This window comes from Xenopus tropicalis, chromosome 8 (genome assembly GCF_000004195.4).
Source record: "Xenopus tropicalis strain Nigerian chromosome 8, UCB_Xtro_10.0, whole genome shotgun sequence".
Lineage (NCBI taxonomy): Eukaryota > Metazoa > Chordata > Amphibia > Anura > Pipidae > Xenopus > Xenopus tropicalis.
The window spans coordinates 105,036,576-105,053,498 of NC_030684.2; the positions used below are offsets into that span (position 1 = coordinate 105,036,576).

Consider the following 16,923-nt stretch of genomic DNA (forward strand, 5'->3'; position numbering starts at 1 on the left):
CCTGCATTAAATGTTTACTGCATTTTTTGCTGGTTCTTGCTGGTGTTTCATTTATTCCCAGCAGTGTTTTTAGTTTTCTCTTTAATCAATAAAGAGTGAAATTTTTAGGAAGTGCTATAACCAGGATCGGACTGGCCAGCCTGAGCACCGGAGGATCAGCTGGTGTGCTCAAGCTCTGGTGGTTTGATACCAATAAACTTTTCTTCTTCATTTAAACTTAATTCAATCACAGACCTGTAACATCTATAATATTTATCACAGAATACATCTGTAGTGCTGTGAGAGTAGGACAGGTTTGACAGTTTTGCATCTTTACATTTATATGTGGCAATGGGCGCTGTTGTATTTGCTGTATTGTAACAGGAAGACTTGGTTGCGGAACTTCAAGCCAGAGGAATGCTTTAGGCTAGCAGCACTGCTTAGGCACAGGCAGGGGCCTGTGGATTGTATGCCATGATTTTTTTTTTTTACAGAGCCTTGACAGCTCAGGGTATCCTTATTTGTATGGCAATTTAAAATCTAATATGTACCACAGACATGCATTTAGAAAATAGGCCTACCACATAGAAAAAGCTGGACATTGTTCTGGGTTAGATGATGAGAATTTCATGTGAGGACTGGAGCCATAAAAATACAACATAAACATCCATCTTACCTTCATTGGGGTGCTCAGGACTAGACAGGCGACTGCTATAATCCACTGAACAGGCACTATCTGGGCTGTGCTTCTCTTGACACACATTGTCATGGTAACTCCTGAGAGGCAAACCTTTCACCTCAAATATACTACAAAAAAAGAAATATATAAACTGGTTGTTTAAACATAAAGCCCTTTCAAAGTGGACTTGCCTACTAGTTCATATTCTTGTAAAGGTAATTGCTCCTAGCCAAGAATAAAATTATAAATTTGTCTTATATTGTACTAACTCTGTTGCTCAGTACACTGGAATATCCTACCTACTGTATATATGTGCTGGGACAACTGTATCTATCTAGGGACAGGTCCATTCAGTAATAAAGGCATTTTTCAGCTACTGTAGCATACAGTATTTTGATTTCTAAGGACTAACCGCTATTGAAATATTTACAATGGATTGGTTTTATTTTTTTGATTCATGAAAGGGTATGAACAACTCATGTATTCAATGATCATATTAGGAAGAAGAGACTTTTGCTGGCAGCATTTTAATTCAGGGATGGAGCTGTGTGATGGGGAGGAGAGATAAATATCACCAGTGATGTTGCCCATTGCAACCAATCAGGTCTTTGCTTTTGATTTCTACCTTGTAGGCGACTGTTTAAATCTAATTGCCGATTGCTGATGATGCTATGAGCAACATCACCAGTGATATACAGCAGGTTAAGTCTTTGTTTTGGAAAAGTCATTGAGAAGTACAGAATTATGAGTAGAATGTGGTTGTAAGGCCATGGAAAATGCTCACTAATCATGTGAAACGTACATACTATATATAATGTAATCAAAATGGCAAACTGCTAATTATAAACACATGCCTCAAATTACATGCCCCAAATAACAATGAATATGTATGGAAATGAGATGAAATTTATGAGGTACCTGCATCTGTCCAAAGACTCATCCTCCTCTGTTTCAGGGAAGATGGTACATTCTTTGCCTTCTGGTGTATCTACATCTTGCTTAAACATTGTTTCCTCACAGGACATAAGCCGGATAACTCTAGGGCGAGACCGATTGCCTATAGGGCCAAAAGGTGCCTGGAGGAGAAAAGGGGAATCAGCAAACATGTAGAGTGTTCCTGCTAGCCTAGCATTTAAACAAGTACTGCAACTAAGTGGCCTTCAGCTGTTAGCCTAAAGCAAATATTTAATTGGCTTATATGATTTATTGCATTGGAACAATCCATTTGTGGGTATACTATGGCAATGATGTGTTGTGCCTCTAAAATTTGTGCTTGAAATGCAGCCAACAATTAAATACTGGTGTACAACTAAAATATAAGCCTTTTGTAGCGGGCTATAATTATATTTACAGGGTTCATATAATAATAAAACTCAAATGATTATGAACGCGGTTTCCACCCCACAGCACTCTTTACTCATTGAACAGGATAACGCTCATTATGTACCAAAATTAATTAGCACTCAAGAAAATGCAACTGGAGTTGCTGAGAGAAGAGCACCTACACCTAGTGATAATGTAGATTTTGCTTTTAATTCTATTCAAATGGGAACTATGGAAACTTTTACAGTATATTAAGTTTCTTATAACATTCAAAAATACAAAAAAAACAAAACATTCTGAAATACCTTAAAGGAGAACTTAACCTTAAAAATGAATATGACTACAAATGCCATATTATATATACTGAATTCAATGCACCAGCATAAAGGTTCAGCATCTCTATAGCCGCAATGATCCAGGTCTTCAGAGTTGTCACAGGGGGTCACTTTCCTCACAGGAGGATGACGCCGTCGCAAATCAAGCAGAAAACAAGGTTTGCCTGTCATATAATCTGATACTACAGGGTTGATTATTAAATTCTGATGCTAATTGTGCGGCTTTTGGAGCTGCTATGTAATTACTTATCAGCCTTGTATAGTGAATATTTTATTATATATAAGCTGTATATTTTTAGTCCGTCCCTAAGCTTAGGTAACTACTGTCAGCAAGATGGGGAGCTCCTGTGACAATTTTGAAAACCAAGATCATTACTGTTATAGAGATGCTGGACCTTAAGGCTGGTGCATTAAGCTCAGTATATAAAATATGGCATTTCTAGGGTTTAGTTCTCCTTTAAGAATTAATGGCATATAAACAAACTCTGAACTTCGGCCTAAAGCACTTTGAGTTCCTGCCATGCTGCTAAGCCTACAGTCATTTCACACATTAATTGGCTTTCCAACTACTCATACACACTAGGTACCTGAACTGGCCAGGCACAGCAAGGGGGGGAAATTACCACCTAGAAGAGAGGAGTGCACCGTGTGGAGCAGGAGTTTTGACAGCTCAACAACTTAACTATTTTGTATTTAATCATGATCTCTTGAAAGGAAATGAATGGCAGTTAGAACATCAGAACACCACAAGGCATATACATAAATAGCAGCATGTACTTTGATACGTCAAGTATTAGATCCATATATATTCTCATCTGCTATGTCACACCTGGCTCCTTGGATTATCTGTATCCACAAACTCCATTCCAAGCCCCTCGCTAGGCTGGAATCCAATTACGTCATCACTTGGGGCAAAGGAATCCAGTTGTCTCAAGTCAAGCATGGACTTAACAGTCATCTCAATGTTACCAGCAGGTTGGGACCAACGAACACGTTGTCTGGGCATCTTACTCAGGCAGTCTGATCTTTCCGAAGATGCGTTTGTGCCCTTAAGTAGACGATTAAAAAAAAAAAAAAAATTGGACATAAGAGCAAATATACATTTGTAACAGTGACAATGAATGTAAGAGATTGAACTTGTATAAAACAAGTAACCAAATAGAAGAACTAAAGCAGCCAGGGTGAGAAAGAAAAGTAAGATATAGAAATCCTTATGTAGCCTATAAAACACCAGCAACATGCCTGTCGAGTCTACATCCAAAGAAGCTGTAGGCATAGGATGAGTCTGTAGAGACATTACTACACTTACCCTTTTCATTTCCCAGTAAGAAAGGCTTCTTCCAAAAGAACTGGAGGCACTGGAAGTCTTATCAGACCCTACACAGCAAATGATACAATAAAAGCATTATTTAAACCATAAGTGTTATATTGAGAGAAAATGAAATAATTAAATGAAAATCGGCATTAGGGAAGGTCCTTGCCTGCCATGTCCTCATCACTGCCATCTTCCACCCCTTCTTTATCACTGTCTGATGACATTGCAGGGGCTGTAGACATAACAGCAATGGTCTCTCGCCTGTAAAAAAAAAAAAAAAAAAAGTGCTGAATTAAAAGTGAATGTTATGCTTCATGTAAACTTGATGCAACTGCCTGGAAAGTCACTATCAATGTAATTAATAAGGATGCAATGAATCCACTATTTTGGGATTAGGCCAAACCGGAATCCTTCATAAAATATTAGTCTGAGCCTAATCCAAATGCTAATTAGCATATGCAAATTAGGGCAATGATGAATGAAAAAACCGCATGTGCAGTGAGTGGTGAAAAATTTCTGTGTTTATGTGACAAAAAGGCACATGATTTTAAGGATTCCGAATCCTGGATTTGATACATCCCTAGTAAATAAAACATAAAACCACATCCACACACTGATATTCATAATCCAACATGTTTCCAACATGCTGCTTTGAGGCAGACATTTTGGAGCAAGGATTGCCCATGTATGACACAAACCTTAGGCTAAGGTACACACCACCAACCAGATCACCCAATCTGCCCCTAGCTGATGTAGTTAGTAGTGATATGTTGGTTGGACAGATTTAGTGGGTTCAGGTTAAAAAACTGGGTGACCATTGTGGGTTTGTGTTGGGTGTGGGCCAGAGAGGGAAAGTATGCTCTCTATCTGCCCCCAAAGAACTTGAGAAGTAGTGTACAGAGCAAGAACTCAGGTACGGCCTTGGTGCAGGTCAGGGTTGGGTGCGGGTTGAGTTCTTCCTGACTTGTACATAACGGGTAGTTAGCTTCACTTATGATCTGGCTAAATCCAACATCATGGTCCATTGCTGGAATAGGCATGGGTGAAGATGCCTCATGACATCACTGCAGGTCATCAGAAAGCTACAAATGATGTGCTGTACCACAAGGTATCACTATGCTTCCAATAAGTATATGAAAGAGGTGCAGTGCTGGCCACGGTGACTACTGAGAGACACTCTGAAATCATGCAGTCAATGCAGTCAAGTTCAAAGTGCTAAGAAATTGGTGAGCTGAATAAACCAGCATTGCATTTACCTTGCATTTGGCGTTTTGTGTGGTGCAGACATCTCCACTTGCTTCCCACGCTGCCTGACTTCTGCTAACCTCTGGCGCATATTAATGGTCATCTCTGAGCTCAGTCTCCAAATGAAAATGCAGCTGCAAGAATAATGCATGCTGGTTAGATGGGGTGTGACAGAGGGGGTTTTATTATTTTTTTCTCATAATGTTTTTGTCATACTTTATAAGTGTGCTTCCTTAAAACAACATCTTTTCTTGCTGCAAAGAACTCAACCATGCTGTTTTGCAATGGTTTTAAAACTGCAAATTGCTAATTTGTGCTAAAATCAGCGGATCTGTATAGGTGACATCTGTTAGCGACAGCCAAATGTGGTTGAAGCCAAGAAAAAAAAATATTTTCTGTAGAAAAATGAAATCTGTAGTTACCTCAGCGGGTTACATAAAACACTAGCACATATATGTAATAAAAAGAACTAAGTTTACCCTGGAGCTGTAACCCATAGCAACCAATTAGATGTTTGCTTTTAAGCAGGTGACCAGTAAAGTGTACCTTCTGATTAGTTGATATGGGTTACTGCTCCTGGGGCATAACCCCCTATATATTAAACTTTGCAAGCTGGTTGGGGCTTACCTGTCTCCAGACACAGATATCAGGTGTTTGCAGTCATTGGTGAATTTCATTCCTGTTACAATCTCTAATATGAAAAGACAATAACAAAACCGTCACCAGTTTTGCACAATCCACATGGTAAATACACAGATATTTTTCTTCCATGTAGCATGCCTAATTTAACACTGGCATTTATTAAAGAGGCATGGTAGGACTACATGTGTTACTTTCTACTTTACCTGAGTGCCCAAACATGGTGGCCACACACTCTCCAGAGTAGAAATCAAAGATGGACAAGTTCTTGTCTGAACAGCTTGTGGCAATATACAGTCCTGAAGGGTCCGTTTGAACCTAGAGAGAATATCATAGCAATAAGACGGGTGAAATAATTTGGGTCAATGTTCAACTAAATGGATTACTGTCTGATTCGTAATTTGATGCTGTGGATTAGCGGTCTGGACAGACTGTTCCCTGACAGGACTGCTGAGCATTCTGTGCCTGTATAGGACACACAGGATGCATTCTGGATAGATGGTCTAACAGCAAGTGGGATACTAACCTAACTACTCAACCACTAGGTATGGCACCTTTTCCTCAGAATGGACTGATGTAAAAGTGTAAATGCACACAAGCAGGCATCCTGCCATTTTCACCAGTGTTAACTGAAAGCTATAAAGGAGTTTGATTTAGATTGACTCAGATTAAAAAATAGTGGACTAGCTGAAGTTCCTCTCCAATCCCATTCCTGTACTTCTGCTCCACAGTATCCAGATGGAGGGCCACAGGCTAAATGCCGAACCCCATCGATGCAGTCTATTGAATTGTACATGTGACATTAAAATTTCATTATGATTATCCCTTGAATAGGGAATATTCAAGTCACAGCATAAAAGAAACAGACTGGTGTAGTCCATCAGGGGCTACTAGATTAAACTTCTTACTGTATTTGTATTCTGCTTTCTGAACCTTCCACAAACCAACTCGCTGTAATGCAGCCAATAAAAGGCCTCAACACAAAATGTAACAAACAAGTCTATGCATATTATAATTAAAAAAATATAGCTATTCAAATGATACTTTGCACCATCCTTACACACAAAAAAAAAACCTTGATGCTAGGTTTCCCTTTAAAACAAAGCTGAACATGTTTGAAGCATTTGAGCAATCAGTGCAGATGGATCAAGCCAACAGTGCAGTTTGGCATCAGCAGTACAGAATAGTGCTGATACACAAGTCCTAGGCACACAGCCAAACACCCAGCACTGAAGGAGAAATTTAAAGTGAACCTACATCATTTGTGCATGGCTAGGTTGGAAAGTGAATGACTTACAGTGCTAGCCACCCACATAGAATACCTTATAAAAGGGATTATTCGTATCTGTATTTGAATACATACAGATACAATCTGCCAGACATCTGCAGTGATAAATCAGTTACATACAATGAGAAGCAAGAAGAGCTTTCGCAGCTTTCACAGCAATTACAATATATTCATTATTCAGCAAATCAGCTATTCAAAATGATAGAATTATTATATACTTTAAAAAATGGGGCCTCTTTGTGGCAAAGCAAAAACACCAATCAATTGACGTTTCATCCAATGTTGGAAATTGGCTACAGACAACACCAGTGAGGCTTAGAGCTATTCCCTTGCTAAATAAGGTTTCTTATCCAAAGCAAACACTGTCCCCAAGTTGCACATACAGTGGGTCTGTGTCTGAAATTTGCATGGGTTGCAGCACTTTGCACTGTGTTTCTAAATGAGCCCTTATGGCTTTTCCTATAGGACATTCATATGCTTGTCTTGTTTAACTCGTACTCCATTGTGCCTTAGGTTCTGATTAGCATATAGTTGCCTCTGTATTTTACCCACATTTTTCAAATGTTTCTAACGTAATTTAGTTATTGTACATAAAAGCTATAAAGTAGGTTAAGAAAGTAACAGATTTAACAGAGTTAATAAAAGTGAAATATTGCTGTGTTCGTCATTATGCCATAAAAGTGTTCTCCTGTCTAGGTTCCCTTCAGCATAATTAACACCAGGACAGAGAAAAGGGTCTGCCCTATTGTTTGGCTCAAACACCATTACTTTACAGGCTAAGATCCAGTAAGATGGCAAGTGGGAGTACCTTGGCTGCTTGCTACATTGCCTCACTTTTGAATTCTGTTTTACTAAGGCAGTTTGACTTTTGCACCCTCTTGGCTGAGTATTTTAATAAATGCACTTGGGCAATATAACATTTTGCACTCCTTGCTGCTTGTATTTTATTTCACGAGTAAATTTCCATCTGCCTACTTTGCTCACCCCAAATACTGGGTCAAGCAGCCTGCCCTAATACCCCCATGACTACAACATATTGCAAACAAGTGTCTGTATAAAAATTGTGTTTGCTTTAGAAACAGCTTACAGGTAAGATTACATAAATTGCTGGGTAGCCATTCATGTTAAATAAGGCAAAAGGGAACATTTTACATAGCAAAGAACAGATAAGTTGTGCAGAATACAACAGTTTTAGTTCTAAACGTAGGCATACAGAGGCCGATATACACTGAAGATTCAGCCCCTTAATTTGCTGTCTCAGTCTAATTAGCCCTTGCCTGGGGCCCTCCTGACTGCCTGCCAGAGATATGTCTGATCTTCAGCTAAATTGCTTAGGTTCAAAAATTTGGGCAAAGCACACTGATGCGGCCTTTTCGCAAAAGGCTGTCCGAGGCTCATATCATAATTAACTTACCTGGGCACCAAACTATTGCATCAACCTGGTTTGGCCCTACAAATGGGCAACCAAATTGGACAAAGGCCACAAACCAGCAGATTTTTTTTTACATTTATGGCCAGCTTTTCACATAAAGATAAGCAGCAGTTAAGTATCATTCATGACTTTAAAGAAAAACTATAGAATAAAAACCTCTCCTGTACAACAGGATATCAGTTTCTAAATTTTTTTTAATGGTAAATATATATTCTCAATACTTACTTTAATTAAAGTCCCATCTTCACTTTGTGATCCTTTGTACAACTTTTTTTGCTTTCCGCTGCTAATGTTAAAGATCCTAGGATATAAAAAGAGTGTGCGGGGGTTACACTGTCAGCAGACAGGGAAATGCTTGGGAGCAGATTACATACCGACCATTCACAAAATAACAAAAGTACAAAAACAGACAATATTTGTAGTAATTTTGTATATTTGTCTGTATATCTCTGCATTAATAAAACAGAAGTTTGTACTTGATGGTAACTAGGCTACATAAACCCATATCAGTGGCAAAAAAAAATCTTAATGGGCTTATTAAATGTTTAAATGATTTTTAGTGGATTTAAAGGGTTTGATCACCTTTGTACAACATTCACAAATCTAACAGTTTGCCTCAGGATCTTCCCTCTGCCAACTACAGTTGCTTTTTTACTTCCCTTTATAATGTCATGCATAGTACTGGCAGCAAAACCCTAACTCCAATTGGCTAGGACACCTGTCAGTCTGACATTGCGTCCCATGCCTGTGACAGAGTGCTGCCAATCTAACATAATAGTATGTTGGATTTGTGATATGCGACTAGTTAGAGTGCACAAGCAAAATTGGCCACTCCCACCCCTTTAGAGAGACAGAAAGGGGGATTTAACAGGTATAAAAAGTAGCTTTTACAGTGGCCTTACTTTTCTTTATGGAAAATTTATTTTTTTAGCACACAGAGCATTGTTGGTGGTTTAATAAGATGTGGACATTGAAGGTGAACAACCCCTTTAAGGTATGGAGATCCAAATAAAAAAGATCCCTTATCCAGGTCCCAAGCATTCTGGATAACAGATGCCTTACCTGTACCGAGAATTTTACTTGATAACAGCAAGGGATGAATAAAAATCCTATACATTTTACAACATTGGGTGGAAATTATTAGCAGCTTTCTCAGGACTTGTGTTCCGGAGGGTATAAGAATATGGAACATACCTTATATTACGATCTTGACACCCTATAGCAGCATATTTCAGGCTAGGATCAACATCCATGTCATACAGAGTTGTTTTCCGTACAATGTGATGAGTACGAGTGAAGTGAACCGCCGCATCCCCTACCTAGGGATGATGCCACAATCAGAGACTGCACATTCTATTTGGTTATGGCTCAGAATACTGAGGGTTTATCCAATGTAAACCAAAATGCACAGTACTGCTAAAATGTATATAATGAATAACCCCCTGTTTTAAAATAAGGATGTTTTAAGCCACCAAGGAGCCCCCTACTGTAAAATATAGGTCACAGAGGAGTTCCATAACCATATAAAAGCCTGAATGATTTCATACAAGCATGGAACTGCAAAGTCACTTAATATCCTCATATTTTACACAGGGGGCACATTATTATAATATACAATTTCAGTGAGCCAAATGACAAAAATGACATCATTAAGCACTATTAAAAATCATACAATTCACAGGATATTCATGGTCTGTGTATTATATAGTGAATAAATACTACTTATTATAAAATAAGGATATTATATGTCACTGAGGAGTTCCATAACCAATTTAAACAGGCCATGGAACTTCAAGGTGACTTCTAATATATTCATATTTCAGCAGGGGGTACTTTATTTATTATAATACACAAGTCATAACCAACATCACTAAGCACTTTTTATCTAATTTACAGGATATTTTTGGCTTTTGAATATAAAAATATTATATAGGGTGTTAGGATTTTGGTTGCTTCCCTGAGCTACTATAAAGGCTGATGCAGATGCCACCAATAGGAAGCAAGAGCAGGTGGGCAAGGGAACCCAGTTTTTTACTTCATAAGATACCTTCATTACTGGCACTGGTGGGATTATTTAGACACATTTACCTTGTCAGCAGTGCGGAAGTAGATGCTCTTATCTGCGCCACAGCTGATCATTCGTACTTTGCCATCGTTTGCTGGAGAAAAAGAATGCTTTTTATAATAAAGTTTCTAATCTAGACACAAATTATACTGCTATAAAATCTTTTAAAAGATAAAATACAAGAATAAAGGAAACAAAAGAATTACCAGCAAATTTCACAGCAGTGATAGATGAGGAGTGATCATCCAATGTCTGCTGAAGGCTGTAATCCTTAGCGGCGTCCAGCACGTGGATAAGTCTGTCACGGCTGGCAGAAGCCAACAGATTAAACCCTGTGGCGAAGTGAGAAGAGATTTTCATGGTGGAAAGAGCACTCCGTTTGGGTGCTTATTACAGAAGATGAGCTGTAATGAGGCATTGCTACACACGCAGAATAACTGCAAAGGAAATCAGATTTCCACTAGAAAATGCAATCCAACTGTTTTGGACCTATCTTAATGTTTTCCTTAGAAGGACTTGGACACATACACATAAGAATAGTAATAACTGAAGTGTGAATAAGGCCATACACAGGACACCATTTTTTGTTATCAGAGCATAAAAAAAAGCGTGACCAAACATGTAGACGGAAAAACAGAGATGGGTAAGTTGCACACTAACCTGGCATGATCATACAATATAGCTCAGTAAAATTACCAGATTGTGTGAAAAATATATTTAATTACAAAATATGTGATTAAACATATGAGTCTTCATCTTTAATCTAGCAGTGTTTATTAAAGAATAAGTAAGCCTTTTTTGCTCTCTCTAAAATTGCTCTGCTCTATACAGCCCCCGGAATAACATACCTTTTTCCCTGCACCCATTCTCATGCAGATTTTGTATCACAAGCAGCTCAACTTCAGCTCTCTGAGCTACTTCCTAGCCTAGGGTGAAGCTCCGTCCTTTACTTTGCGGAGCTCTCCTCTCTCCCTGACTGTGCAGACAGTTGATAAGGTGTCTACTGTCCATGCTCACTGCCTCGGCTCCAAAGGAAATCAATCAAGTGTGTGCAGTAAGCACCTCTGCGACCATCTCCACAGTCAGAGAGAGAGAAGGAGAGCTCAGCAAAAAAAGGGGGCAGAGCTTCACACGACAAAAAAGTAGATCAGAGAGCTGAAGTTAAAGATGATTAACTTCAGCACTCTGATGGTGTACTTTTCATTTCTCAATGACCCTGTTTACATAGCAAATAATTCACTCTACCATTTAAAATATTATTCTTGCACCAAGAAATGTATTTTTGTTTGGTTGTAATATTGGTGTGTAGGCAGCCATCTCAGTGCATTGTGCCTGAGTCTGAGCTTTCAGAAGGAGCCAGCGCTACACATTAGTATGGCTTTCAGATAACCTATTGTTTCTCCTACCCCCATGTAACTGGAGGAGTCCCAATTCGGACTTTAATTTCTTACTATTGAGTGCTATTCTGATACCTACTGGGAGCTGCTATCTTGCTCCCTTCCCGTTGTTCTGCTGATTGGCTGCTGGGAGGGGGGTGATATCACTCCAACTTGCAGCTCAGCAGTAAAGTGGGACTGAAGTTTATCACAGCACAGGTCACATGGCTGTGGCACCCTGGGAAATGAGTATGACTAGCCCCATGTGAAATTTCAAAATGAAATATAAAAAAAAATCTGTTTCTGAAAAACGGATTTCAATGCAGGTTTCTGCTGGAGAAACTCTATTAACTGATGCATTTTAAAAAAACACATGTTTTCCCATGACAGTATTCCTTTAAACTGCTTGTGGGGAAAAAGGTATGTTATTCTGGGGGCTATATACAGTATTTTAAAGGGCTTTTTTCTAATCTCGAACTGAATCTAACCCGTTAAATTGCATATGCCAATTTGGAACTGTAAATACTATGGATGAATCACAAACTGAAACCTGGATATAGAAAATCACTAATTTAAAAAAAAAACAAAAAACAAATACTAGTTGGGGGGGACAAAATTGGTCTTTTTACCTGTATCCGGCTTGGAATACTCCAAACAAAGGATCTCAGAGTCATGAGCTTCTACTTTGAGGAGTTCTGTGACGGTTTGCAGTTCATGCACCCTGTTAGTGGAACAGTAGAAACAATAGTGAGAATAAGTCCGAAGCAAAATCCCCTTGCAAAACTATTTAAGCCATATGCTCATTGCCATCACCTAAGTGTCCCAGTTCGGTCTCCAGATGCCAAATGCTGCCCATTTGGACTTACACACACAGAGCGTATGCCAACTTTGGTATCCAGACCTTGGTGATCTACCTTGTCCCCTAGCCCAGCTGAGTTGTACTCTGTGTCCAGTAAGGCCTGGGTGTTATCATCAATCAGGACAATTTTCATCAGATCCTGATAATAAAGATATTAAGCACATTTATAAAAATGAACAAAACAATAATTTCCTCTTTGACTTGTGTTTCTATAAACAATGTCTCGTATGCAAATACATCAACAAAATTTGAAATTAAAACATGAAATAGTGCATCTCCATGTATTTGGATAGCACAGAAACCGATAACATTAGTAGAAATCAATACTATATAATACCTGCACTATACCTCGCAGGAAAGCTAGAAAAAGTGTGGGTTATAGCAGCTGCTTCCTAATCTCTAGAATTATTTATTCTCAGCCCTATGAGGATGGCACACATGTTCAGTGATGCAGTCATGCTCATGTCAATAGGACTAGAAATGGGAAATCTAGAAAAGCAAAGATCACAGGCAGATGCGGGTTTCTGACTCCAAGTCAGAAGCTTATCGGTCCATATCATAATCATGGAAGACTCTTACCATTTAGGTCAATATAGGTAGCCAAAAACATATATATATATTGAGATTAGACACATGATTTTCTACTATATGTTGGGACCGATATCAGCTGTTTCATAGACTGGGCACATTTAAAATTTTGCCTTGTATTGGCTCAACCAACACTCTCTTTGGGCATAGTCAATGTGGCTATAATGACAGAATAGTGGCAAAAAATGGTAAATGGGAGCGATCACGGAAGTTGCCTCTCGAAGTAACTTCGGCGATTTCGCAAATTGCCGGTGCCGCGTATGTCATTGCACCGGCGATTTACATTCTCGCCGGTGTGAGGTCATATCGGGGAGATTAGTCGCCAGCGACAAGGGAGATTTGTCGCACACGCTGAGATTAGTCGCCCGCCACAGCCCTAAGCAAGCAGGTCATAAGAACAACAAAGGAATGATATCGTGCCTGTTAGAGAACAGATAAAAGATCAAAGGTTTAGAAGAGTAGGAAGAAAAGAAAGAATGGTCTCTGAATTATTTGCTTTTGTTTTAACGGTCATGAACCATTTGATGAAGGCACCACAATGCTAAATGTCCGTGACCATTTCTCAGTGTATATATAAAATGTATTAACAGTATCTCTCCCATACACAGTTGACCATTAGGGCAATGGCACACGGGAAGATTAGTTTCCCACAATTAAATCTCTGCTACCATGAGCGACTGCGATTACTCACATTACTTAAGATATTCCGATGCAAGGCAGTGCCATGAATGTTGGAAGTCTCCATGTTCCATAGACGTATGGTGCTGTCAGAGGAGCACGTGATGAAGGAGTTGGGTGGAAGGCAGGCCTGGTTGCTATCTTTGATCTCTGGGTAGATCTAATGAGAGCATAAGAGTTGAATACATGAAAAACTAGATGATCCCAGTACAGTCCCAATGAAGTTCGCAAAAAAAGCCCAAACCCAGTGATTACTACTATACACACCCCAGTCCAAGGTGATGACTTCCCTTCTATTACATTAAAAGCTTTATTAAAACATGATTAACTGTAAATTCCTCTTAAACTATCACTATCACTATTTACTACGCAATTTTGAGGAAAAATTAATTTTTTTGTGCTTCTAGATATTTCCAAGTTTTACAAATGGGTTTTGGCCTGTACACAATTTTTCAGATAAGTTTTTTGAACAATTTCTCGGGAATATTCGAGTTCTGAGATTGAGATTTTTTTTTTTTTGAGATTCAAATTCGTGATTTATTATGGTCTAGTTATCTTTTTTTTTTTTTGGAAAACAAAATGCCAAGTTTGATCTGTTGAGTCCTATGGAGACTTAGAACAGAATTAGAACAGACTGCCTGACCTTGACATATTTTCAATAGTAAATTAATCCCATCATTGTTTTCTATTTCACCCAGTTTCAAGGGGAAGTTAATCTCATCATTATTTTCTATTTTACGCAGTTTTAAGTGAAAAACATTACTTGCCACTGAAGTCATTTCCATTTGGGAAAAATAAAAAGAGGATTCTTGTGAAAAATGTCCATTTAAACTCAAATTTTTCAAGTTTTATCAATACTTTCGGCTCAAATTTTTCGCACAACCGGTAACAGCATTATTGCAACATTTTAGAATTGCAACAATGACAGTTTAATTAAAATTTATACCATGTCGAGTTTATACGACTTTAAAGTCCAGAAAATAGCTAATTTTAGTAAACCAGCCCCTAAATCTTAAAGGAAAACTGCAGTTGAAATAGTAGTTAAGAAGGTATTGGCATAGAAGTTTACCAGTGGTTTCCCTTTAAGACAATAATGTAGCCAGGTGTGGTTTTACAGCGGGCTAGGGAAAACACAAGTCTAGGCAAGTACAACTGGCCAGTTCTATGCTGTGAGCTGCCATCAGGGAGTGCTTAACTACATTTCTATTCCCTTTGTCACTGAATACAGTTTATAGCAGCAACACATCCTGGAATAAAAATATGTGTAAACGCTATGCAAACTCTTCTGCTCAGTTCCCAAAAGGAGTTTGCTAAGGTTGAATGAAACCATACATGGCTACAGCAGTGACAGACAGTCCGACAGCCAAGCACAACTATCTGTTGGGAGGCAGCGCAGTGCCATTGGGGCCAACAAAAAATGGAACCGGTCTTCCGATTGAAGTATAATGTGAAGAAGGGACCCTCTACCAACTTCTAATTGTCTTGCACTTGGGCCAGCCAAACACTGGATGTTATCCAAGATTATTTTCAATGGTAATGGCTCAGCATAGCATTTTATTTTTATACAGTACTTTTAACTAGTGTGTGCGTGTCTTCCAGTTATTCTTAGAAGTAAGATGTCTGTCTGGGCACAATTATACTGCAATTACTATAATTAACCCAGTACCCTCCAGTTGCATGATAGGTCCCAGAGATAGGCAGCCATAAGATGTAGACATTAAAAAAATAAGAACTGCCCTCTTAGTTGTAAAGCCACATTAATTACTAACCTAGTCTGTTGGAACACCTGTACTAATGTAACCAACTGTGCTACACCAAATAAGGATTTAAAGTGTCGATAAATATATGTATTGGTTTGAGTATGTTATGGCTTTTGCTTTGACCATGACTTAAGGTGGCCATACATGGGCCGATATTTGTCCCTTGGACTGATTCAGCAGCTTATCGGCCTGTGTAGGGGTAACAACTACTGGCCTGCCCCGATATCTGGCCTGAAATCGGCCATATATTGATCGGGCAGGTTTAAATGATTTTTAGCAGACAAGGTATGGAGATCCAAATTACAGAAAGACCCCTTATCTGGAAAACCCCAGGTCCCGAGCATTCTGGATAACAGGTCCCATACCTGTACTATGTTAGTTATGGTTAAAGGGGTGGTTAACTTTTAGTATGTTACAGAATGGCCTATTCGTAGCAACTTTTGAATTGGGTTTTTTTTTTTTTTTGTTTTTGTTTTTTTTAATAGTTTATGAATTATTTGCTTTCCTCTTCTGACTCTTAAGCTTTCAAATGAGGGTAAAAAAACTATGAGCAGTCAAAAAACTACTGCTCTGTGAGACTAAATTTTATTGTTACTTTTTATTACTTTATATAAACAGAGAAGGACCGATAGCTTTTCTATTTCTTTTAAACCACTATTTGGTTGCTAGGTTAAAATGGACCATAGCTACCAAATAACTGCTGAAATTTCAAACTGGAGAGAAACTGAACAAAAAGCTAGAAAATTCAAAAACTAAAAATAAAAATTGAAGATTGAAGTTGAAGAGAATTGAAGTTGATGGTAAGAAAGCAACAAGAAGTGAAATTGTGAATTCTTCCCTTTCATAAAGAACACCTTTGTCTTCAGTGCATTCCACAACAGTCACTACACAAACAGTGCTGGGGACATCGTTAGAATGCCGCTATGAAGGTATCTAAGTGCCTGCCTTTCTCCCAAATCATATCGCTAACTATGCTCAGCAAAGAAACCAAAAGAATGAGGTATTCAGGCTGGCCTGGCAGGTGTACAGTCCTAGGTGTATCAAGGATATCAAAAAAATAATTCACACCAAAGGACACTTCTCTGGCGACACTTGACAGGGGACAGACCAAAAAATTTGCAGGTCCAAACTGGGATTAAAAATAGGCCCTGGCATTTCAAGTACACAGAGGCCCAAACAGCCCCCACCGGCCCAATAAATAGTGACTGTCTATGGCATCTTACAGCAGCCCCTCTGGCATTTGCCAGAACCCACAGATTGGCAAAGGTTCAGGTCCAGACTGGCAATGTAAAAAGAATGCCAGATCTCTACTACTGAAGAATTAAGTAACATGAAAGTTTAACCTAATTGCTAAAGGGATGG

At 38.7% G+C, this 16,923-nt stretch overlaps 1 protein-coding gene across 4 annotated transcripts in view; it reads right to left on the reverse strand.

The window, feature by feature from the left end:
- The window catches only part of mapkbp1 (mitogen-activated protein kinase binding protein 1), an 83,029-nt gene that overhangs the window by 11,673 nt on the left and 54,433 nt on the right, over window positions 1-16,923 (reverse strand). For all 4 annotated transcript variants that reach the window (XM_031892033.1, XM_031892034.1, XM_002933721.5 and 1 more), the window contains exons 11-25: window positions 13,815-13,961; window positions 12,490-12,674; window positions 12,306-12,397; window positions 10,507-10,632; window positions 10,324-10,394; window positions 9,430-9,554; window positions 8,461-8,536; window positions 5,722-5,833; window positions 5,504-5,567; window positions 4,888-5,010; window positions 3,798-3,892; window positions 3,626-3,693; window positions 3,146-3,364; window positions 1,577-1,734; window positions 656-786 (exon numbers count right to left, since the gene is read on the reverse strand). In XM_031892033.1, coding sequence (XP_031747893.1) covers window positions 656-786; window positions 1,577-1,734; window positions 3,146-3,364; window positions 3,626-3,693; window positions 3,798-3,892; window positions 4,888-5,010; window positions 5,504-5,567; window positions 5,722-5,833; window positions 8,461-8,536; window positions 9,430-9,554; window positions 10,324-10,394; window positions 10,507-10,632; window positions 12,306-12,397; window positions 12,490-12,674; window positions 13,815-13,961 — 1,792 coding nt within the window. The remainder of the gene's footprint in view (window positions 1-655; window positions 787-1,576; window positions 1,735-3,145; window positions 3,365-3,625; window positions 3,694-3,797; window positions 3,893-4,887; window positions 5,011-5,503; window positions 5,568-5,721; window positions 5,834-8,460; window positions 8,537-9,429; window positions 9,555-10,323; window positions 10,395-10,506; window positions 10,633-12,305; window positions 12,398-12,489; window positions 12,675-13,814; window positions 13,962-16,923) is intronic.